This window comes from Stegodyphus dumicola, chromosome 5 (genome assembly GCF_044657685.1).
Source record: "Stegodyphus dumicola isolate Sdum_Otavi_A_Nest chromosome 5, ASM4465768v1".
NCBI lineage: Eukaryota > Metazoa > Arthropoda > Arachnida > Araneae > Eresidae > Stegodyphus > Stegodyphus dumicola.
In genome coordinates, this window is record NC_140772.1 from 163,994,016 (window position 1) to 164,021,055 (window position 27,040).

Below are 27,040 nucleotides of genomic sequence, written 5' to 3' on the forward strand. Positions count from 1 at the left end.
GTGTGATGATGCTTGTGGAAAATTGTTGTCGAAATAGTGCAATTAAGGACATGAAGTACTGACATTAAACCAATTAATGCTTGTTAGACGTCTGGCAATTGTACATTACCAGCACTAAATTACTTTGAATTTTAAGTTAGTTAAATTTGTTATCTGAAATTCGCAAACTGAGGAGAATTAAGTTTCAAGCACAAGTTGCGCATCTTCTAAGTTTAAAGTTTTAAACAAAAATTTTGTTTAAATTTATTTTGACTTAGTTATTATTTCTAAAGACAGGGCGATAATTCGATTGGACGTTTCAGTTAGGCTCAGGAATTAAAAATAATTAAGAAATAAAACAATACTACAGGATGGGGAACAGAAACTTGATTATATGAATTTGGCGTCCTGGAGCAACAGTTGCTCCGCGGTTGTTGGGGGTAGACACATTAGAGTGAGCAGGGCATGATGTTTTAGCTCTGCTTGTTTTAGTTAGCACCATGGAGTGCTAACATCACGCTAACACCACGCTTTATTATTATAAAACATCACGCTTGTTTTATAAAATTTTGAATTTCCCCTATTTCACTTTATAAGTTTTTTTTAATCGTCATACATTTTATTTTCGCGAAATTTATCACGCACTGATATTAGGATTAATGTTCGCAGCATATTATCGCTCTTTATATCGAGAAAAATGACTCTACAATTAGCCTACAATTAGCCTCGAAAATTATGCATTTACTAACACCTGCGGATTAAGAGAATTCAAGAGTGTAATTGTTTTATTAAGCTGAGAATAACTGAAAGTGTTACAATAAATCTAGTATTTTCTTATCGCAATGCTTGCATAATTTTAATTTTGAAAGTGTAAGATTCAAAATATACAATGTGAATGATCTGATTGTACCTATTATTAACATTGAAAGTTATACTTGAATAAATTAAATATATTCGCTGTGAATAAGATCAATTCATTCTGTTTGAAGAGTATTCCATGTGCAGGCACTTAATTTTTAGAGTGAACAGTTATTAATGTGAAATTTAACTCATCAAATATGTAGGAATGCAAATTAGGAACCTTATTCAAAGGATCACTTTCAAAAGCTGTGCACTGGTTAAAGAACATGACTGCAATAAAAAATGCAAACACTTCTATTATTTACATATACAATTCTGCTTATATTTGATCTTATTTCGCACTGAAAAGTTGCACAAGAAATCTACGATGCTATAGTTGTTTTGTACAGCACATTGCGTGGCAAAACATTTTCAACCATCTTGCTTAAAGGGCAGGAAAGGTCACGAGAAATGACAGAAACATTACTGGAAGCCCATGGGTCCGTTCTAGAAGCCACTCCTTCAGTGGCGATGAAGATGTGCACTTACGAAATATGCATACGGGAAATTCGCTCATATTCATATTATACATGTGTAAACTTCCATACCTGCTATTAATAAAAAAAGTGTTACTAATGGCGAATTACTGAAGAGTATTTGCATTGTTATTCATATCTATTTAAATTTCAATTCAAAATTAGCTAAACAACTGCGAAACATCTAGTATTTAAGCTATAATTTAATATTTCATATGCAATTTATAATTATCGATTATTATTTAATACTTAGAATCACTTGGATAAATTAATCATACATGGACTGCTTCTATGAATGCTGTTAATACGTATACAAGACTTCATCAAATTTTCACACCACCGAATATCACACGGTAATGCTGAATAAATATCATTACAGTTTTAATTGATTGTTTACTCAGATCCGGAACTGCTGTTCGCAGATTTACCAATGAAGGGTATTCCGTTCTCTATAAATGTTTGCTATAATTTTGAATCATGGGAAACAAGCATCAATAGATATATGTGTTTTCTATGACAGTCTCAGTCAATTCTCGTATTCATGTCACCTGCAGAGGTGATAAATATTAAGCCACTCTGGTTGCTTCTTTCAATGTTTTGGGAAAATTATATTTGTGGATGTATGTTAAAAGACCAGCGGAGTAATATCATTTAATTCACTTTCCAAATAAAACCCAAGGACACACACACACACACACACACAAAAAAAAAAAAAAAAAAAAAAAAAAAAAAAAAAAGAAGAAGAAGAATGAAATCTATTACAAAGTAAACTCAAAATTAGTTTCTATCATGTCAACTCAAAACCGATGAGTCATGAAAAAAACAAGTACCACATATGTTTTCCCTACGATTAAAAAAATGGCGGAACTATAGGAATAAGAAAATTCCAATATCAAACTTATGACAGAAATTACCGTTTCGATGATCATCTCTGAAGGCAATTTGAAGAATTTTACGACTATGTCTGGGTGATTGAGAAAACAGTCTACGAAACTACCGTATTTTATATACATATTTGAGGTAAATCTTTATTCCATTAACTTCTATTTCAAATCGTTTAACATAATTTTTTAAGGAGGAAGTCTAAAATCTCAATTCGATTCGACGAACCGCTATTTTAAAATATCAAAAGAAATTCTGAAAGAAAAATTCATTTACGTGTTTCTTTACGAGCCATTACCGCTTTAGATAGCTGAAAAATCTGTTTTTATTTTCAACTCTGATAAACTGATACATTTGATCGATTGAAAATAAGTTTTGCGGTTCCACGTACTTAAAAGAACCGTTCCGTAACAGAAAGTAAATAAAAAATCCATGTGCTCGTAACATTACTTTTCTCTCGTTTGGATTCAACGAAAATCTTTCATTTCTCAGATCTAAGAAACAGAAAGTGTCAAGTTTATGACGCTTCATTATTTATATTTTAATATGAATTTCAGAATTAATCTGAAATCATAGAATTAATCTGACATTCAGAGTTAATCTGATATTTAGAGACTACCCATCCTATTTAACTAATCTCATAATGAATTCAAGGCACATAAATGCATTTTTTGCACATATATCTGCAAGCAAGCGAGGATAACTTAAAAACAGTGAGAACATTTTATAAAAGTTCTGCTCTGATTGACGGTTGAACTGGGAAAATTTTTAATTTGGTAGTAGCTTGGAGTACTTTCTAACTGAAATGCTTCAAATTTTTCTCACTTCTACTAAATGTTTTTAATCACTTAAATCTTCTCCTTATGTCAATTTAGTTAAGAGTTATATACTTACTAAAATATATTAATTGATATGGTAATAAAATTTTTAAAAAATTAAAAAAAACCTGAAAACGTACAGATTTTACATTACGCCCAAAGGGACGTTTTCTAAACGTTTTGTGTGTTGCCTTTATTTATTAAATACCATGTCCTTCGCACTTAAACCATAAAATTCAATTCAACAGCAATATTGCAAAGTAATTTTAAAAATGAGCATATCTTTAGAATTTCCGATACACAGTCTTGCGCGCTGGAGATACAAATGTTTTTTTCCCGTACAGTATTGCAATTGCTCGCTTTGAAATCATTGAGTTTGTTAATTAAAAATTCGTTAAAGTGTTACAAAATATGAAATCGATAATAAAACAAATTTCAAATTCGGGCTTTCAGATGCCTATATTCGTTGGAAGATTACGTTATTCAAAATTGGATGGCTCTAGGTACCGTTGTTTTATCACAATGCGAAAAACATATATACATTTATGAAGATTCTTTATTATTTAATTTCTTTAAATATTACACAGGGCTCTAATATTTGGTGGCAACAATTTGAAAAGTAAGCCGACATCTATAGTTAACCAAAGCAAAATGCCAAAACGAAATTAATAGCCCTTCTGGGCTTCTGGATTAAAAAAATTTAAAAGTGAACCGACATTTAAAGTTTTCAACGCAAAATGCCAAAACGAAATTAACAGCCCTTCTGGCCTAACGCCCTTTGGGCTAAAAATCTGAAAGCTTTCAGATTTTACATTGCGCTAAAGAGTAATTTGAAATTGTTTCAGATTTTTAACAGAGTGATTTAAGACATATTTCAAATATTCAAGCATTTATTAGAATGCTTGAATATTTGAAATATGTCTTAAATATTTTGAGATAATTTATTGCTACTGTTCATATGATATTCAATTAAACTAAAAAAACTTATCGAAAGTTAGGATTAACAAGAAATTAGTTTCATACTGGATGTTACTAATTTATACTGGATGTTACTAAAATAATACTGGATGTTACTAAAAAAATCGATGATATGTCATTTAGACTATATTTATTCTTAGTTGTATTATTCTTAGAGAAAGAAAGGTTAAATTCGTTGCGGCAGTAACAGAGGTTGTTACAGATGATATGTTAGTGATGTGTCGCCGGTTACCGAATAGGACGCAAGCGTTAATGTATAATACTCGAAAAGTGATCCAACGTTTAAAACCAGTGTCACTGTTAAGTAATAAAAAGAAAATCTTGAAGAAGTGTTTTTTAATTTTTATGTATGGCTTTTAAATTGAATGTCAAATTCTTTAAATTTCTTCAATATCAGGGAAAAAAATTTCATTTCAGAGGCAGTTTTAGCTTTGCAACAATAAATAGTCATAGATTGATAAATCGAATTGGTGCAATGGTCGACTACACGCATTTCACACCGATCAGTATGCATTCAGAAATTGCTGTAAGCAGTATGAAATAAAAGTATTTGACAGAAAGATACAAAACGCAGTGCTAAAAATCATCCGAAGAGTTTCTAATATTAAAAATCTGTAATATACTAATGTTAAAAATCTATTGCTAAGCTAGGTGATAAGTGACGTTTCGAATTTCAGTGTTATTTTCAATTTTACAAGCATTAGAAAAATAAAATCTCATTATTTTACTAGCCCTCTGTGTGCTAGCCATTAAGCAAGAAATAATATATTATTTTTACATTTTTACAGTCAGACATGTATATAGAAACATTACATACATCGATTAAAAGTACAAGTTAACATAAAAACAAATGTAATGAGTTTTCGTTAATCTAAAATCGGATAATTCGATATATCTGGTACTTCGATGAAAAGTTGTTTTCTAAAAACTTCAATTAAGAATAAATTTAAATTTGTTAATTTGAACCACAGTTCATATTTCAAGTATAGAGTATCGGGGTTGAATTGATGATATACGAATTAAATTTACATGCGAATTTTTCGAAAATACACTTCGGCCGAGCCGTAAAGACGCTGAACCCTGGTAGTTCGGTCCGAGGTTCGAATCCCGCTGACGGGCTGGCTGCATGGGCGTTTTCGTGATTTTCCACATGTGTAACGTGTATACGAGCCAGTTTCCCTTAAAAAGTTCTCCACGAAGGCATGCCTCCCTTTAGGCAGATAGCCCTCGTTTGCTTTGCCATAATTAAATAATCCAATACAATTCGAAAATACACTTGGAAATTTTAGAACAATTTGGAAAAATTAATAACATTAATAAATTATTAAATAAAATTAGTAAAATAAGATTAAAAATCTTTAAAAATTAAATTTACATGCGAATTTTTCGAAAATACACTTCGGCCGAGCCGTAAAGACGCTGAACCCTGGTAGTTCGGTCCGAGGTTCGAATCCCGCGGACGGGCTGGTTGCATGGGCGTTTTCGTGATTTTCCACATGTGTAACGTGTATACGAGCCAGTTTCCCTTAAAAAATTCTCCACGAAGGCATGCCTCCCTTTAGGCAGATAGCCCTCGTTTACTTTGCCATAATTAAATAATCCAATACAATTCGAAAATACACTTGGAAATTTTAGAACAATTTGGAAAAATTAATAACATTAATAAATTATTAAATAAAATTAGTAAAATAAGATTAAAAATCTTTAAAAATTAAATGTATAATAAATACTTAATATGTTTACATATAATAGTTCTTTTAAACATTCATTATTATAAAATGGAAGCATTATGTTATAAAATGTGTTGTGAATGTTAATACAAGCCAATTCTTTCGGAAATTCCTCCACAAAAGGCAACTTTCCTCTTACGCAGAAAAATCTTCGCGTGCTTAGCCATATTCGACTGAGCAAATATAAGTTTACATAATTTTAAAGAGAACAAATTTGAGAAGGGGATAAGAACATGCAGATTTACAAAGCCGAGCAAAATTTTATACTAAAGTCTTCACCACATTTTAAAATGGAGTCCACTAAGTGAGGGTAAACATTAATTTTCTCATAGTTTCCCACAACTGATTCGAATTCAAAAGCTGTAATTTACAAACCCTAAGAAGTTTCAATTAGAAATTTTCTGGCAATTACATAGATTATACCTTAATTATACTTCTATTAAACAGAATGCAGCAATGCAAAATATTTTAAATGAATGATTTATTTAAACATTTCATTTCCTATTTTCGGTTTTAATTAAAAGAATGGAAAGATAATTGTTAGCATCCGAACATACTCTTTGTTCACCGAAATTTTGCAATAATTCCACTTTTGTATCTGAAGGTTTCAAGGCAATAATTTTTAATTTACTCAATGAATAATTAATTAGTTAAGCAAACTGTAAAAGAACCTGGATAAAATTAATGATTTCTTTTTTCATGACCAATGATTAGACATACAATGGGCTCACGTATCTTGACAGCAGTACAACCTTGCTCTGAATTCAGATTTTATTACGTTTAAAAGATTATCTTCACTAGTCTTCATAAAATTTTATTGTACTATTGCGTCCGTACGGGTTCGTAATAGATTGAATGCACAACCCCGATAAAAGGTTAATGCAATTTATTTTTATCACAAGAAATATAACAAAACGCTGGAAGTTTCCTCAGAGATATTCGTACCACGCAATATATTCACTAGTTATACACCAAACTACTAAAAACGTTAAGGGGACTCATACACCTTAAACCCCTCATGATCTTCGAATATGTGACTGTTGCAAGAATTGGAATACTTTATTTATTTTAATAGCAATTACTTCCAACTTTTTACAGCTGATTACATAATATAGCTGCTTTGGAAACTAGTAACCAGAAAGTTTGTGTTGCCACAAATATTTTTGTAATGTAATCTTCTTTGTGACAAAATATTTCGCAGTTTTTCCACCTTGCGCGCATGATATTTTAAAAATGGCTAATGGTACATACTTGAAATTTGATGAAATTCTTTATATGGGCACTATTTTCTAACTGAACCAACAATCTGATGAATATTTTAATATTGAAAAATTTTATGGAAGAAAACATTAAATTTTTTAAAAATAAAATACATTTTATAAACTCAACTCAAAATCAAATAAAAATTTAACATGAAATTTTTAGAATTTTAGGTTCACAGTAGTTTCCAAATGTTATAAAAAATATATATTAAATATGGAATTAAATTATGAAACAGAATGTTTTAAACTGTGCGCGCAAGTTGGAAACATGACGAAAAATGTTGTCAGAAAGCGGATTAAATTATACTAATATTTGTGGCAACACAAACTTTCTGATTACTATTTCAGAAAGCAGCTATATTATGTAGTCAGCTGTAAAATGTTGGTAGTAATTGCTTGTAAAATAAATAAGTTATCCCAATTCTTGCAACAGTCACCTATTCGAACATCTTATGGGTTTTAAGGTGTATGAGTCCCCTTAAAATACAACTCAAAGCACAGCACAGAGGAAACTAATCCAATCAACAGTAGCAACAGCAGCTAACTAAACAACTGAGCTGAGATGTCTCTCTCCGGCTTTTTAAAACTTTCAATCGGTCGCGAGAGAGTTCTAGTCATTTCTTTGCTTTTCGAGTTTTCTGGAAACCAACAAGAACAAGAGGATGGAATTAGGGTTACAGCTAATGCAGTAGTCAATTACATTTATTCAATTTAAATATAAATTACCGAGATAAACTTTTAGTCAATGTTAAATGCATGTGCTTCTGTATATTTTTACGTTTCCTGCATAACTGACTCTTAAAACTCGTCCTAAGCTGCATTGCACGGGGAAATAAAACAATTTTAATTATAATTCTACTAACATTAGCTCTCTAAATACAAGATTCGTAACAGTACTAATGAAGGTTCACACACACACAATCATTTTATATATACATATTAAAACAAATATTAAACACATACCTAGTTTGATGGGTATCTGGCGAGTTGACAGCTCTTAATTTTGTCACCAAAACTCTTACAATGTTAACCAGAAACACGAAATTCAGCTGAAAGAAAAGGAATAATATACATATGATACACTAAAAGAAACTTTCAAGCAAAAATATAAAATAAAGATAAATTAACGCAGTTCTATTTTTAACAAAAGAACTTAATATTCAATCCGTTCCATTAAATCCAAAGAAAGTGAGCACGCGATATTCCGTTTTATTATAGCTGTCGAATAATATTGCCTTTAAATATTAAACATAAAGAAACTTATGACCATAATTAAGTTCGCTATTACGTAGGTTAAACATAAAAGTACTTTTAATGATAAGCGGATATAATAAGGTACTCTTCCAGCTGATATGACTGACTAAAGATTCCTGGTAGATTTTATTGATGATATTCTTCACGAAAAAGTTTCGTAAGTTTCCATTATAGCTCAATTACTTACCGCCAAAGATTAGATTTTTCTCTCGGTTAACGATTACAAGGTGAACGCCTTTTTCATCAAAACTAATAAATTTGAATAAAATATTACTGATAATTTATCCCATTATGAGAAATTTCCTAACCAACTCATAAAAGGAACGTTATTCGTTATATTTTGAAATTTAAAATTAGAATTATAATAATAATTTATAATTCTAATATATTTCATTTGCTAAATTATACGTACTGCGTTCTTTCAACAGGCGGATAGGTATACAACAGGGTCTGAAGCAGAATATTTTAAGCCAACGAATATATTCAGACTTTCTTCCCTATATTTCTTGGTAACTAGCTGCATTTCATTTAAACTTATTTCTTCGAATTTCCTGAGAGATATATTTCTCATTCTATTAATTCAGTTTTCACTTCGCCGCAAGTCAAAACTGTTTACAAATGACATGTATTTAGTTTGTGTTTATTTAAATGTAAAATTGGTGAATGTACTGTGAAAGTGTTAAGTAGCACTTCAACTTATTGAAGGAAGAATTTAGCCTTTGGTTTGTTTTATAGATAGATAGTAATAATTTTCAATAAATACTTCATAATTTATCATTGGATGCGAGAATAACGCTGTTAAAGCAGAAATATGTATTCATTTGCGTATGTATGCACTGTATATGGTATCAATGTAATTTAAAATAATATGGTATGATTTCATCGCATGCTTAAACACACGTCTTCTGCAACAAACACTCAATGCAAAATTTATAATATCAATTCAGAGTGTCAAAAATCGATCACGCCGAAAAAAACACTTTAGGCCATAGGGGTTAAATTTGTAATACGAATGGAAGGGAATATTGATTATTTCAAATACCGAAATCAAATTCAGGAACAGGTGAGCATTCTAGTCACATAGCCACTTATAATATGGTCACGTAACGTCGATATGTTGCATCTCTGACAACGAATTTTACGCAGATCTAAGTATTCAGGTCGCATGCGGAATTCTTAACTCTATCTGGATACAGTTTTAGGACCAGGAAAATGGTCTGATATTATTTTCGCACCGTGTTACCCGTAGTTAGAGGTAAGATAACATACATCGTACAACGTTACGTACTCTCAAGAACAAATCTAAATTAGTTTTTCTGCATTATTATTTCCTTTTAAAGTGCTAGAATTGCATGTTTCAAACTTTCAACAGATTCACCGAATAATAATTTACTATTTACATCATTAAAGAAAATCGTTGATTTGTCAAGGCATAATTCAACAGTAATGCATCGCTCACTTTTAAAACACTATTGATGCACTAAAAGAAACCAGTGTTTTTTTTTTTTTTTCTCCTTCAAAATGAGAAAAGAAATCATGTCAGTAATAGGACTAATATGGATATAAAAAGGTGTACTTAACACTTCAACAACGTCCACAAAAAGCGTATAATTATACCTAGAAGTAAATACGAGCGAAACGAATCTATGACGTAATTGATAATTCGTACAGCTGGGTCACTTTCAGTTGAAATGGTACAAACCACTGATTTTCCCTTGTGGAGACATTAGGTTAATTCGAAGCAGGAGAGATGAAAAATTAGCACCGCCTTCGCCGGGAATCGAGTCACGGACCTCTGGAATACGCGCCCAGCATATAGACCACTACACCCCGTAGGCACGCTAAGAAGGCGGGAGAAATACCTTCATTCTCCCCCTTTTAATGGGCGACTGGGGATTTTAGGGGACCCAATTGCCAAATCCTGGGTCTGGGAAATCATCATACACCATCCTTTTACTAATTCAGAAGTCAAACAACAAAAATCAGCGTTAATTTACAAAATTATACCTATTTTTTTAATTTTGTAAATTAACGCTGATTTTTGTTGTTTGACTTCTGAATTAGTATTTATTCGGCGTGTTATTGTGTCTTAACCATCCTTTTAGTTCGGGCGTCACTGTAGAGACGTTACTTTAATTGGAAGCAGGGGAGATGAAAAATGAGCAAGTCTTCGCCGGGAATCGAACCACGGACTTCTGGAATACGCGCCCAGTATGCAGACCAGCACATCAAGATGGCGGAAGAAATAACTTATACCCTAAATTATCAAACTTCTACTAAAGTGAGCATGATTTGTTTAATAAAACAGCTCGTGCCGCACAAGATTAAGAATACCTCCGAAAGACTAACCTGGATCTGGTCCCTTATAGAGTTAATATTTGTTAATTAGAATTTGCAAATTAAGGTAATTTAGCTACCAACCAGAAATCAAATTTATATAGATACTGTTACGAAATGTACAGGCGCGGTAAGATGGCTTCCCCGCAAAGAAGTTTTAGGGATGCCATAAAACGGCAAAGGAAGGCAAAATCGCCACATTTGGCGAGAAATCGCCTATTTGGCGACAAATTGGCGATATGCCATGGACGGATGGAGAACTTTCTGGAACGAATTCTTACCGGTTTAGCCCAGAATGTTCTCGAACACAAGCCGAAAGCTCTGCTGGTCCGCAGTCAGTTAGTGAGTGCCTCGTCTAGAGTGCTAGAGACTAACTAGTCTCGAGTTCGTCAGTCCTTGCGGAGTCGATCGAGTTGAGTTGACAGCCGGGCAGCGAGTGCCGAGTGGGTCGTCGAATGCATCGAAGAGTCTCTTAATGTATAGCGGTTAGGAACCGAACAGTCAGGAGCTGTGCTCTATGTGTCGTCGAGTGCATCGCAAGTTGTAGCGTGGAGAGTCTCTCGAGAGTACGTGGGGTTCCGAGAAGGACCGAACAGAGTCGGGACTGAGCAGAGTCGGGAGAGTACTCTGGTGCTTTGTAGTGAAGCTATGTTCACCATGATAGCCTGATAACCTGAAGGTTGTGTCGCTGATTGTTCCAATGAGTGTATAGTAGATCTTCGACGACTGTAAAAAGTGACTTTGGAGCTGTCCTCATTAACAGTGGCTAAAATAAAGTGTGTTTCGATATTCAAGTGCTGTCGTCGTTATTCACTCCAAATCCACACGAACCCCGTACGAACGTGCAGGAAGAAAAAAAACGGTAACAACTGGTGTCAGAAGTGAAAAATGCAACAAGATGCTTTGTTTATTTACATGACATCATTTCCTAGTGTTCTGAAAATTCTGTTTACTTGATATCATTTGCATATAATTATCACTTTGAGCACATTTTGGCGCTTGTTGTAATCTTTTAGTTTTAACGCAACCTTAAGTTGTTTTAATAAAAATTATAGAAAAAAGACTTTTTAATTTTTTTTTTTAAATTTTGAAGCATTGTTATTATTATTGGAGTACAAATATTAAACCTAAAGTCAGAAATAGTTTTGCATTAAGCTTATAGATAGAAATATGTCATGATAAAGGAAATTAGAAAAAATACTTTACGTATTATGGTTTTATTCACTAAGAGTATTATTTTGTTTCGGCTCTAAAACAAACGTAATATCATCTGTAAGTACATTTTATACGTTGGAAAATGGTTTCAGACGTTTTATCATGTCAAATTACAGCAAAATACATCTACGTCAGCAAAAACGAGAGACCACAGCAAGCACAATAAGATTTGAAATCTAATTTGTAATCTTAAAAAAGTCTCATTAAATAGAGAAAAATCGCTTAAATGAGGAGTTTACAAAGACATGGGGCTTGCAAAAGATGAATATCATCATCACTATTATTATTATTATTACAAATTTCAACGCTATCATGTCGAAAATTTTTTGTCTGTATTTCTGAAAATCTGAAAGGAAAATTCTTCAAATTAATGTTTTATTTTTTTACTTCCTTGTACGAATTAAAGGAAGTTTTCTAATCGCGAAAAATTTCGGGTATCATATTTTAACGAAAATATCCATTTTGGCCGCCCTCGAATCAATTTAAATGATGTTTCTGCGTGACATCTGTATTTACGGACAATATACAGGATTTCTTTTCCCAAAACGGATAGTAAAATGGATTTAAAATGGATTCAGAAGAGATTTTGTCATGATATCTGTACCTACGTGTAAGTATGTATGTATCTCCTATAACTCAAAAACGAGTAGCCGTGGTGGTGTATTTAATTATGGCAAAGCACACTAGGGCTATCTGTCTAAGGGGAGGGATGGCTTCTTAGAGGACTTTCTAAGGAAAACTGGCTCGTATACACGTTACACATGGGGAAAACCACGAAAACACCCATGCAGCCAGCCCGTTCGCGGGATTCGAATCTCGGACCGAACTACCAGTGTTTAGCGACTTTACCGCTCGGCCGCTGATGGGCCTAAAACGAGTAGCAGTAGAACGTTGAAATTTTACAAGGGGTGATCAAATGAAAAGGTACGAAACGATGTAAAAATGTAACAGTTAAATATTTGCATATTCCTCCATGGGAGAACGTAGCGAGACATCTCGGGATGCTATTGGAGTCTCTGACTGGGATCGGAGTATGCGCGGGCGCCCGCATGCGCAGGAGAGAGCAAAGGCTCTTATCAAAATCGGCGTCCAAATGATGGGGCAGTCCGTATGAGGACAAGATGGCGTTCGCGTTGCAAAATTCGACGACTGAGGAGCAGCGAATTGTTATCCGATTTCTGACAGCGCAAGGTGACAAACCGGCAGCTATTCATCTCCGGATGGTGAGAGTTTTCGGGGAGAAAGTGACTCTGACATGTCTGTCAGAAAATGGAGTGCCCGTTTTCGTGCAGGCCGTGAGAGTGTGGGTGATGACCCGAGACCAAGCCAGGCAAACACTGACATCTCGAGCGATCTTATCGACAAGGTGGACGACCTAGTGAGAAGTGATCGGCGTGTCACATTACGAATGTTGGCGGTGAAGGTGGATGTAAGCTATGGAACCGTGTGGACAATTGTTCACGACAGGTTGCGATATCGGAAGGTGTGTGTCGCTTGGGTTCCGAAGCAGCTCGCCGACCAGCAAAAGGAACTGCGTATGGGGCTAGCACTACAACATCTGTTTCGGTATCAGGAACACCCCGCTTTCATGGAGCGGATCGTGACAGGTGATGAGACTTGTTGCCATCACTAGGAGCCAGAGACAAAGTGGAACAGCCTGCGGTGGAAGAATGTTTCGTCACCTTCTCCTAAAAGGCTCAAACCGTGCCGTCAGCAGGCAAGGTGTTGCTCACCGTCTTTTTCGACGTTCAAGGTCCGCTAAGAAGTTGTGGAATTCCTTGAGCACAGAAAAACCATTAACTCCGATGTGCACTGTGAGACACTTCGACTCTTGATGGACTACGCAGGTCCATCAAGAACAAAAGGCCGGTGCTGCTCACGGTGGGTGTGGTTCTGCTCTATGATAACACACCTCTCCAGAGTCACACACATGGAACTGGCTAAGTTCAAGTGGGAGACGTTGGACCATCCGCCCTACAGTCCGGACATGTCGCCCTGCGATTTCCATGTGTTTGGTTCACTGAAGAAACACCTGAAAGGGAAGCGCTTCAGCTCGGACGACGTACTCAAGGACGCTGTGTAGGACTGGGTCTCGTTACGGCCACAGGAATTATAGGAACAAGGAATCCTGCGGCTTGTTCATCAGCGGGATCGTTGTGCTCAGGCGTATGGTGTATATTTTGAATAAAGTCTAGATTTGTACCCACCGTGTCGTTTCGTACCTTTTCATTTGATCATCCCTTGTATATATGGGACTGCTATAACGTGTACTTGTGTACCTCTCGTTTTCATTGCAATCGGCTGCACCAAATATATATAAATATGTATATATATATATATATATATATACATTTATATACGTTTGGTATATATATATATATATATATAGATATATATATATATATGTACGCACGTATAAATATTGCCACTCTGTTGCTCGGCTCGGTTAGCCCAGGAGATTTATTCTTATATGTTTGCAAACTGTGCATTTTTGCTTTAAAAGGTGATTGATTTTTTTTTGTTTTTATGTTCCGGTTAAGGTTTTGATGCCTTCAGTTAATCTGCATGGAATAGTTGTAGTATTATCAAGAATTTAAAACTTTTACTGCTGCTAAGCCTAATAAGACCTCTACTTGTTTACATTTGAAATTCTTAGTAGAATAATGATTTAAGTAAGAATAATTATTTTGACGCACCAACTTCAGTGCCTTTCTACCCAGTGCGACCAAAAGTCAAAGTTCAGTTTTGAGCACGGAAAATTTTGTCTTTCTGCCCGCTGGCTGAATTGATAGTTTTTCGTAGAAACTCTAATTTTAATTGTAAAGCAAAAATTTTAACTGTATTTGGTGATTTAGGGCTTTCTGTATTTTACAGTTTTTTAATGAAGGTTGAGTGTTTATGTATTTTTGCCTTGCTGCGAAGTGAGAACTGAATTGATTGCATATATATCTCTAATGAAATTCTAGGTAGTAAGTTTAGATGAAAAGCAGCAAAAAATGCGTATACATTTATAGGCCGTACAAGAAAATCATGTGGTGTCCACATCAGTTATTTTCTATTTTGATATTCTATCATTAAATACTCAGTTCGGACAGAATATTTTTCATCTGTCTCGTATTTGAATGATCGATTTATTCTTCTATCTAATGCACCTAATCACCAATCACAGACAGCATATTCCATATATATTATATGCCAACACTTCTTACTTTTCATTTTAATTAAAATAATACGAGGAATGAAAAAGCTGGCATTGATCAATTCAGTAACATGAATGTAAGATTATACCTCAGGTCACTTATCACCTAAAAGAGACAGTTTTGAAAACATAATGGGAAATTTTCTAAAGAACTGCAGTTAAAACGAACTGGGTCTTTCAGAGATTTAACAGATGATGACAGAAACACGCACGAAATTATAGCCTTTTCTGAAGAACACACTGTATGGTGATTCAAGTTTCAAATAGAATACCCATATAAGAAATCTGAAGTTTCTCCTTTCATTTAAAAGATAAATTTGCTCTTTGAGGTATATGCATAATAAAATCTCAAAGGCATCTAACAAATTCGTATTCTGTGCCCTTGAGATAGGAAATTAAAGTCGATACTTGAATAGACATTTCCAATAAGTAATTTTCTCACTCAGATAAGTAATATAGATCTTAAAAGCATAAGAGACGTCACAGGAAGAGTAAGTTACGTGATAAAGTTTCATCAACTCGTAGCTAAGATCAACAGGCAAGAAATGGAAAATAATTTACCAATGGTTGTCAGTCTAAATTAACCAAAACTCCGTAGTTAACAAAGAAGTTTGAACGAAAAATTGCGTGAACGAAAAATTTGAACGAAAAATTTTATTCAACTCTTATACCACTTAAGCCACGTCACGCTGATTCCTGCTGCCCGTTTCTTAAATGAGATTGCACATTCGAATTACATGACTTACTAATGATTCTAGTCCCGCACCAAAGTTTTAATTATTAATATTGCTTCAAATATCCTCTCCTCAGTGCTTCATAATGAATCTTTCCGTTTTTATTTGCGCCAGATGGCAATTACACTCATTAAGTTAAGTGCTTCTCTGCTTGCAAGGGATTAAAAGGGGTTGAATTTATTTTATTGCGATGTTCTAGGAGGAAAAATAAATCCATATTATTGAGGGTCTCTTTTAACTGAAAGCGATAAAAGAGGGAAATGCTTTATTTTTCATGTCGCTAATTAGTGAACTAATTCTCATTAATATCTTATTAACTGGTATTTGTAAAACAAGACCCTTTTTTAATTAATTCACTGTTCTAATAAAATACGCTTTTAACGAAAGATGGTTATAAAAATAATGCAGCAATAGGATGAAGTTTGAATTTCTTAATTGCTGCTGAATAATTAGATTATTCGAAATAAATAATTGTATTACGTAATTCTTCTCACAAGATGTATGATCGAAACAAAAAATAAAATATATGTTTCAAAAAGCTTTTAGTGCTTTACATTAAAATGCTCATATTTGAGATATTTCATAAATTTACAATTCAGCTAATCTTTCTCCTGTTACATTACGTTAAGTAGTATGTAATTAAAACATCGAAACAGTTCTGCTGCAAAATGTATGAATAAATATTTACTTATTAAAAATCACTACATTTTCAAGAATGATCAAAATGATCGTTACCTTAGATCAAAATGATCGTTTAGCGAAACGCTGCTATTTTAATATAGCATGATTCACGCTATTGTTTCACCACTGGGAGGATAAGCAATTTATTTACAATACTATTCATTAAATTAATAAAAAATACAACGTTTGATTGATTAATTAAGAGAAAATAAGAACTAAACTGCCTCATTATAATTTTAGATATAAACCTTTTCCAAAAGACAAAAAAAATTCAAGCACTGATTACAAGTGCAATTAGTAGCTTGAGGCAGAGGTTCTGCAACACTTCATGGAAAGGTTTTATTTTGTGCATCCAACCATACTTTAAAATTTAATTTGCATACAAATGTTAATAAATAACGTATCAATTTAAAGATAATTTTATTGAGGAATTCAAAAGAATTTTAAGATTTAAAAAACAAAACACTTAACATAGTTTTAAAGGAAGTTAATAGCTGAAGAAAGTAAATTTAGGCACTTTGACTGTGTTGGGTTGCATTCATTTTCCCTTCTACGGTATACAATCGATCCACTCTATATGCCGAAATGTAGCCCCATATTATAACTGCAATAGGACGCGTTACTTCTCGTAGAACTATATAATTTAAGCTTTCATTATAATGGCCTCCTTCATTGGCTATCAAAGAATGATCGTTGCATAATTCCAGATAAGTTTATCCTGTAGTTTATCCTAAGATGATCAACTGCCCTTTGAAGCTGCCTTTAGGTTTCATTAATGAAGGATTTCTTCACAGGCTTATAGGCTCTTAAGCCATTCACTCTCAGATTTACAGTACATCTGAGAGCATTAAGTGAAAAATTTATCTGCTACGTAGACCTTAGCTTTTAATATTTAAAAATGATTCTTTAAATATAAATTAATAAAACTCAGTCATTTCCGTACCAGAGTTTTCATTTGTCTTCCTTTCTGAGCTCGTCTTCAAAATTTCTTACTAAATTAAAATTACTAATGAATCTACAATCTGTCGAGTGATGATAGCCAGGATTTAATAGCAAGTGAATGGCAAGAGAATCGTTCATTATTCAGTGCAATAACTTTAGCACGCATAATCACGTTTTTGCAAACGAAATTCTTTAACGTAACATAAAAAATCGAAAACTGCAACACATAGGTCGCAAGGTTACAAACTATTAAATCAAGCAATAATTATTCTTTTAGAGGGAGAACCAGAGAGTAAAAGTGATGAGTGTGCATTTAAAAGTTTTAACACACTACTAAGGCGTTTGAGTAAATAATCCTCTAGCACAGTTATAAAAGAATCACATTTTATTATAACTACGAACTCTTTTATTTAGGAAGAGAAAAAAAATATTGCTCAGTTTGGGAAGAATAAGTTGAAAACTTCAGAAACACTTAAACTGAATTAATGATTCAGAATGTTCAAAAGACACTTACATAAACCAATCCAGTCTTTTTAAAAAGTATCAGAAGTTTTACCTTTCAGACGGCGTACTTGCTGCAGGATCATTTCGAAAAGGACGAAAGAAATAATGACTGAAATGGTTCACAGTTAGTCTTAATTTGCCTATTTTACACTTCTTGCCACACTTTTGATCGAGATTTCAGAATTTCATTTTGCAAAAGATACTCAATTCTACCAACAAACTTTTTAACCACTTTTTCTTACAAAATTTTAAACATTAGTGTTGTTATTTTAAAACGGTATAAATTTTTGAATTGTACATATAAACGTCCTTGTACGAAGTGAAGGGAGTATTGTAATAACGAAAATATGAATTTTGACCGCTTTTGAACCCCTTTAAACGGCGTTTTTGTGCGACCCCTGTACGTACGGAGAGAATGAAGGACCTGTTTTTCCAAAAGAGATTGCAAAATGGATTTAAAAGTAGTATTAAAAGCTGATGACGTAGCTAAGTCAGAACTCAAAATTTTTAAAACTGAAACTTTCTAACCTAAACCCAAATCTTCTTTTGCTGAGCTTCCATACTGGGATATTGGACACTTTAGCTCTCTCGCAGTGAAGACATTACTTCGTTTCCTTTGCTTTGTCGTGCTGCTAACTAAGCCATTATCTAAAATGTAAAATGATACTTTGTATAAAACTGTAGGGTGTGTATTGCGCCTATAATCATGTCCGATAATTAGTTCGTTTCCAACAACAAAAATTATATTCAATTCTCCGACTCTGTCTACAAGTCTCTCCTTCGAATGCCATCGTACTAACTAACTACGCAGTAAAATATTTCCACGTTATAACGCAGAGAACAACTCCTTGTAGTTGTCATTCCCTTGTAGCTTACTCCAAGTCATAATATTAGGGTGAGACGATCAGGATTAGATCACATACTACTAACCTCAATCGAACATATATTTCCGTATTGGATTTCGGTAAAATATCTACAAAATTCAAATAAGTGAGTTTGCTTATCTGTAAACTCGAAAATAATGTTCAATGAAATGAAATGTGGCATTATTACTTCACTATTTAGGAGGAAAATAAAAGGTGATAAAATAAAATAGAAGAGATTAATATGCTTTAAGTACGTGCGCCATCAGTATTTCCGCGTTTGTACGTGATATTCTACAAACGTTAAGGGAAAAATATTTTCGGCCACTTCTAACCTTCAAGATACTTAACGAACCCGGCTGTGTTATTTTATGTGCGAATATTTCTAAAATTAGTGGGTTACAAATTTTTTTTCAACCTTCTGTCAATGTCTGCATAATTAATCAACCATCTCTTCAAATCCTCGATTGTGTAACGGAATCAACAAAGAAGAAAAAAATGAAAATGCAACCTATACCAGCTGTTCAAAAGTAATCCAGCGTCTGTAATTGAATGATTTAAAAGTGTTTTCAAGTGTGCCAACGTTCGAAATTATTCCGTAGCTCTGAAGATCAACTTACGTCCAGTGTGGATGCGGAAAAGTTTTTCGATTTTGCTTTCCGCAGTCACAACAATATTGTCAATTGGTCCTAGTCTGAAGTTTTAACATGTTATATTATTACTATATTGGGTTATTTAAAAAAACTGTAGCACCTTTGATGAAAATGAAGAATTGGAATTTTATGGTATCAAAAGATTTAACTTTTTCTAATTATGTGTGATAACGTTAAGTATTTAAGATTTTTGAGCTATTTTTAGGGAAGGTTGAAATTAAGGTGAAAACTTTGAATCGCTGATTAGAATTTTTAAGTGAATGAAATAATTTTGAAAAATTAGTATAGAATATAATAAACAAATAATGTATTTCTAAGGAAAATATTAAATGTTTTGATACCGAGTAGTGTTATAGCGTATAAAAATGAGTAATCCAATAAACTGAATAGTTATTATAAGTAATATGTAATTATGTTAATTAATTTAAAACTTTACCGATGATTTTATGTTCAGACAAACTCTGAAGGCTTCATCTTTTAATTTTTCGCAAATATTAATTACAAATATTAAATACATAATTATTATAATAATTATTTTACATAATGGAGTGAAGTAAAAAAATTATGGTATGTTATAGCGCAGTTCAGAATCGCAGTTGTCATTAAATAAGGAAGGGATGCCCTTTTTATAAGTAACTGTCTGAGCACCTCTTAAGCAGTGGTGAGTATACACTAATTCGTTTATGTGGATTTGCAAAATACATGGAAATGTTTGTATTAAGAGAAAGCTATAGAGTGTTCCGGTTTGTTCATAATAAGTGAATTAGAAACGTAGATATAATAGAAAGCATAATTTTAGTAATATTATTTCCAATGATGTTTAGAATGAAAATTTAATTACATTATAATATTTTGAATTTGTAGTGATTTTGTAATATGATTAATAGATCTACTTAAAATTTTTATATTCAAAAGACTTCCCTAAAATATAAACAGATATAAATATGAAGTTTACGGATTTTCTTATTTTATATCCACAAAAGTATACGGTCCATAATTTATTATTGTAAGGTAATGTAGAATTTTATTTACAAAATTTAAAAGACTTGAATATACAAGTTACACATCTTAAATTTTAATTCTTATATATTTTTTAATATCAGTTAAAAATACGAAAATTTTTATGGCCATAAGTTATAAATGAGACTTTGATAATTATAAAATACTAAGAGCCAGCTACCTTTTTAAAGGAACGAAGCTTTTTTGATTTTATTGTACACTGCTGGCCACCCAAATTGCAACACCAAGAAAGACAAGACATATCACAACAAAATTTATTTAGTAGATAACATGTTGACCAAGTATCAAATGATTAAATTTATAGACTTCTGTGAAGTGTGGTTCCTTCCAGAATCAGGAGCCAGAGTAGCCGCCATTGTTGGAGATCACAGCTGCCAAACGCTTCGGCATTGATTCAAAGACACTTTGGATGTGTTCTTGGGGTGCAGCAGACCAAGCAGCTTCCACACGTTGCCAAAGTTGATCTGGTGTGGCAGCTTGGGATGCAATCTGGGTCAATCGTTCAGCAACCATGGACCACATGTTTTCTATCGGAGAAAGATCCGGACAGCGAGCCGGCAAGGGAAGCAATTCAATCTGGCGATTGACGAAGAACCCTTGGACAATGCGTGCCACGTGTGGTCGCGCGTTATCCTGTTGAAATATGGCTGTGGGCAAGCCCTGAAGGTAAAGAAGGACAACTGGCTCCAACACCTCGGAAATGGAGCGCTGGCTGTTTAAAGTACCGGCAATGCATATTAGAGGAGTGCGAGAGTGATATCCAATACCGCCCCATACCATAATATCCGATGCAGGACCAGCGTGGCGGTGCATAACGCAGCTGTTCAGCATCCTCTCTCCACGGTGTCTCCAGACTCGAATCCGACCATCGTGGTGTTGTAGACAGAAGCGTGACTCGTCAGTAAAGACAATTTCATTCCATTCTGCTGTCCACATTCTTCTTTCATCGCACCTTTGGCGGCGGAGACGTCTGTGGTTCTGCGTCAAGGGTAGACGAAGCAATGGACGTCTTACGGACAGACTACTCTGCTCTAAACGGCGTGGAATGGTACGCGCAGACACTGGATGATGCGTTACAGACTGGATGTGCTGTGCTGTGGTTCGTGATGTGACTGAGCGATCCGTCACTGCCATGCGCACAATGTTCCTGTCATCACGTGAAGTGGTGCACTGAGGTGAATGCGATCGAACACGTTGGTCCGTCGTACCCTCCTGCATCCAACGGTCACATATCTGCATTTCAGTTGTTTGGTTTCGTCCAACACGACTACCGATTTCCGTGAAAGATAATCCACACTCTCGGTAGGCCACTATCTTTCCTCTGTCGAACTCGGATACTTGATCAAATGATGATCGCTGTTTACTACGAGGCATAATTGATCGTTTGTTTGGAAAAAAAAAAAAAAAAAAAAAAAACCCACAAGAAAACCACAATTGCCGAATTTGAAATCGTCGAAAACTCCAAGCCTTAAATAGCGCTTTGACGTGACGCCACAGGCGCGCGTGATGAGCGTCTGCACTGAAATTCTAATCATTTGCATATCTCACCTCCGCTAATGCATGCTGTAAATTTCATGTTATTTGCATGCTTCCTTCAGGGTGTTGCATTTACGGTGGCCAGCAAGGTATTTAAGCAGCCCAAAGCCATCAACAGGTTCTAACTCTGATGTGCACTGTAGAGCAACTTCCCATTTTTATCAAAGTTTATTTATTTATTCTGATAAATGTTGTTACTTTTCTATGTTTATTAAGTTTTAAATTCCATTTTACATTGCTTTACAATTAAGAAAACGTTTAAACATTAAACGCTTAATTTTAATACAAATTTTATGCAGATATAAACGAAAATTTTAGTTTTTATAGTGACAACAACAGTTTTTACGAAAGACCTTCAAGCTTCAAGCTTTTTCGCTTCTTTTTTCTCACCTTCTTTAGTTTCTTTTGTTCCGTCTTTGCTTTCTGTATCAGCGTTGTTGTCATCAGGCTTTCTGATCGACTTCTCCTTTTCAATTTTCTCCTCTTCGTTGGTCTCTGTAGATTCTTCGTCTCCAGTGATTTCTTTTCCTTCTTTATTGTAAGGTATTTCACAGAAATTGTTCTAGTAGAATTCACATTTGATTCATCATCTTTAGCAACTGACTCTTCTTTGAAAAAATGATTCTCTTTACAATCTCCTTCTGCAGTGTCGTTTCTCCTCGTTGCCTTAGGAGCTATTTGTATTGTGCTTGAGTTTCCTTTTTGCACTAATTCAAATTCATCTTTAATAGCATCATTTTCACTTATATCAGAATCTGCATCACTCGGGACGTCGTCAGAATTCACAATCAGGAAATCATTGCCACTTGCTTTGATTGTAGATGAAGTGTCCAGTTTGATCCCATTCTGTACTGTAACAGGAACTATACTAACAGGATCAGTTTCTGGTTTTGGAAGTAAAAAAACATAATTGACAACTTTTACAAATCCTTCTTCAGAACCATTTCCATTGCAATGAGCAATTTTATGCCCTTCGGAATCGCTATCAGATTTCTTATTTTCTGAGATAACGCAAATATTTGATTTAAATAAAGAACCATCAATTCGGAATTCACCTTCAAATATCTCTAAAGGTTTGTTGCCAAATTCCGTTAACTGTAGATCTGCCGACTTAAGTTCAGGAGAACCTATCTTCTTATGTATATCTTCTCGGATTAGCGTTACTTGACTACCAGTATCTATTAAAGGATCAATTTGCAAATTACCCAAATTAACAGTTTTATGCCTTTTTTTCTGACAAGTCTGAGTTATTAGAGTAACAGCTTTGTCCTCTTGGATATTTTTAAATGATGCTTCGGAACAATCTGCGGCTTTGTGTCCAAATAAATCGCATTTAAAACACTTAAATCCTTTACTCTTATTGTGACACGAATTCGATTTATGACCTAAACTTCCGCAATTGTAACACCTTGGCTCTTTAACCTTACTAGGTATAGCGTGTGTTTTATTTTGTGTGTTAGTACTTGAATAATCCTTATTTTTCGTATCTAGAACGCGAATTTTCTCATAAATTTTTAATTTCTCTTTGAATTCAGAAATAGTTTTACAACCGTACAAAACAATTTTGTTACTACTCTGATCTGGTATCCCATTGATTACGTAATCAAGAATTGATGAATCATCAACAGAACCGCGACTGGCTATTTCACGCATGGCAATTAAATATTCGGAAAGTGATTCACCAGGTTTTAAGTGTCGTTTCTGTAACAAATTATGAAGTTGCGCACAGTTTATTTTAGAACCAAATTCAGATAAAAGATTTTCTTTTAATTTGTCCCATGATATTATACCCTTCAAATTATTTAAGTTACCGGAATTACAGAAAATTGTGTTTGCTAAAAAATAAATACTTTAGCAGAACCAGTAAGCAATTTTTTAGCAAACACAATTTTCTGTAATTCCGATAACTTAAATAATTTAAAAGATTCTTCTAAATCACCAATGAAGGATTCAACTGGATATGTATCAGTGCCATTAAATTCAGAAACAGTTTCTAAAATATCACGAAAATGTAAGGAAATATTGCTAGGCATTATAATGTTTTCATCCACTGAGTTATTTATGGGAGGTGATTCTGACAGAACAGAATTAATATCATCATTTTTATCAGAATCATAAACACTTTCGTTTTCAGATAACTCATCATCGTCATCACTTTCGGATTTTAAAAGCTTAAAATCACAAAGACTATTCAATATTAAATCACAGTTTTTATCAGGATTTGAATCATAATTAAGATGTAACAAATTACACACAGAAATAAAATCATTTGCAGTAAGAGTTTTAAGTATTTTTTTTTTTTTTTGTTTCTTCAATATTAAAATCAGATGGAAAACCACAAAAGTTACGCAACCTAGCTCTATTTTTTCGATCACCCAAAGTGCCAAACACAATTTGATGTAAAAGTTTAATTGACTTAGTAGGCCTAGTCTTTAAAGAATTTGAAATTCTAGGAATAGAGTTTAAGGTAGTCATCTTAATTCACAGTATCATAGAACACTATTCTTAGAAGTAACGATGTGGAAATAATCGAAACAAAACTTACTTCTCTTATTTTGTAATATTCATAATGCTTCTTCCTAGGCTCATCGCGGCCTGAGCGCCCAAATCTGTAGAATCGGTACTTACTGTCTAGGAATATGATGTTTGTAAACTTACTTCCGATGTGGCTGTCTAGGGGCTAATAAACTAGTCCGATTTATGTAAAACTTGAATATTTAATGAAACATGAATAGTTGCTACAGACTACAAAATGATTACATGTGTATAAAAGATGAATTTACATAGATGATATATACAGATGAAGAGAATCGACTGTCTTTTACATTTAAACATCTTTTAATCGCGTCATCGTCTTAATGGCGGAATCGTCTGACTTCTATCATCGGAAAAGTAAAAGATTTATTCTCACAGCTTGTCGCGTCATCCGATTATAAATGTTTTGTTTAAAACTCAACGATTTCAAAGAAAGCAGTGGCAACACTGTACGGAATAAAATATTTTTCCAGCGCTCCAGATTGTCCATCAGAAATTCTAAAGATATGCTATATTTGATTATTTTTATACCAAAAGGGCGTTAGTCCCATTTCTGTCGAAACGTGTACGAGTGTGTAAATGAAAAAACGCCCCTTTGGGTGTAATATAAAATCTGAAAGCCTTCAGATTTTTTTTTTAAATGTTAAATTGTTTTTGTTTTATTTGATTACGGCAAAGCACACGAGGTAATTTGCCTCAGGGAAGGAATGCTCGTAGAGGACGTTCTAGAAGAAACTGGCTCATATACACGTTATACATGGAAAGGTTAAATCAATATTAATCTCACATTTTGCATTACATTCTATTTAAATTCTATTTCCTCTTAGGCAGGCAATAATCATGTTTTTTATACCAGAATGTATATAAACCCAATGTATTTTCCTAATTCTAAAACATTGTTTATTTGTTTTAATTGGATAATATACTCCTTGTTTTCCCTTTCTTGAAATAATACTTTCAGTTTTCTGTTCGGTGTTTTACATAATTTACAAATTTCTGCATCTTTCTACTCAGGCCATGTTTACCTAAATTTTGGGTTTTTAACGTCTGTTTTTGTATATTTTGTTTCAATTCATCCGTGAAAGACGTATTAAAAGTGAAGAATAATTTTATCATGAATTCGTAAACAGTTGCAGAGCAACTATATAATATGAAGAAATAGAATGCGAAATACAATAAAATTAGCATAATTATATATGCAAAATTCGCTACTTACCAGCATTGAAATACAAACAGGTCCAGATATAATCCACGAGTAATTGCTTTCTTCTATCCAACAGCTGAAAAAAAAAACTTTATTGGTGATAAAAATAAACTTACTTAGTGGTTTTATACTGCTAAATAAAAATTATTTAGTATAGAAACGAAAAAATAAATTACTACACAAAGTTGGAAATTAATAAAAAGTATTCAAGTCGGATTACCTGATAAATGTATAAATGTACTACAAACTGTATTGATAATTTGTACTCTGAGCCTCACCACATCTCAAACAAAAGTTATTGCAAACATGTAACAACAGACTGCTGTTTAACATTAAACAAACTGCTGTTTTCATGCTGCACACAAAGATGAAAAGGATTAACATTTTAATACAAGTCGAAGACCCGTTAACGAAGGAAACTGCCATGTGTAGCGTAGAAACTGAGATAACATAATAATCGAAGTTTTGCAATTATTCCTTTTTTTTGTTTGAACCGATACAAAATTAACTAACACACAAAAATGATCTCTAGAAAGCTAGGTTGCGTTCGTAAATGCTTACATGAAAGAATATATAAATCTGAGCAATCATTTCTTAATTTCTCACAGAACTGAAAGGCAAAGGAAAGTATTGCAAACAACAATATAATTTGTTATTCATGTAACAAAATTATCGATATTTACACACAGCTAGTCCTAACTTTAGGTAAAGGATATGAGTAGTAAAACAAATAATAATAGAAAACAAAGGTGTAAATAATTCAAAAAATGAAAACAAAAGAAAATTAATTTACAAAGGAAAATATTAAGCATAGATAATATAAACAAAGCTAAGCAATTTTTAAATAAATTGATTATAATATTCCTACATCGTATTTATAGCCTGTTTACAGGCTTATTTAATTAGTTTATTTTAATTATCTATTTCATAAAACCACAAAGACAAGAACCGCATCTTCAATCGAAACTGTTTGCATAAGCTAATCTGCGCTTAGTAAGTGTGCAAAAGCTAATTAAATCTTCGTAATAGTTAATTAAAGTCTCTTAAGTAATAATATGCTTCCTAATATATTAATATGCAAAACAACACGTCTTTGCGATATACGCGTCTGCACATATATTTCATTAGGCTATAATTTAATGTTAAGCAGATTTCAAACTTTCTCTTAAGATTTAGGTGTTATGTGCAACGCTATGACGGGCACTACTGTGACCCTATGGCAGCCTCGAACATTTTTGTGACATCTTAGTGAAAATATATATACGTCTATCTTGAAATATGCCAAAGAAATTAAGACAATATATTGAAAGTACACAACTCTAGGTATATAAAGTAGCA

General features: G+C 33.4%; 1 protein-coding gene across 2 annotated transcripts in view; it reads right to left on the bottom strand.

Moving 5' to 3' along the window:
* Nucleotides 1-27,040, bottom strand: part of LOC118181155 (calcitonin gene-related peptide type 1 receptor-like) — a 374,571-nt gene that overhangs the window by 76,691 nt on the left and 270,840 nt on the right. For both annotated transcript variants that reach the window (XM_085817333.1, XM_085817334.1), the window contains exons 12-13: nucleotides 25,715-25,778; nucleotides 7,989-8,074 (exon numbers count right to left, since the gene is read on the bottom strand). In XM_085817333.1, coding sequence (XP_085673459.1) covers nucleotides 7,989-8,074; nucleotides 25,715-25,778 — 150 coding nt within the window. The remainder of the gene's footprint in view (nucleotides 1-7,988; nucleotides 8,075-25,714; nucleotides 25,779-27,040) is intronic.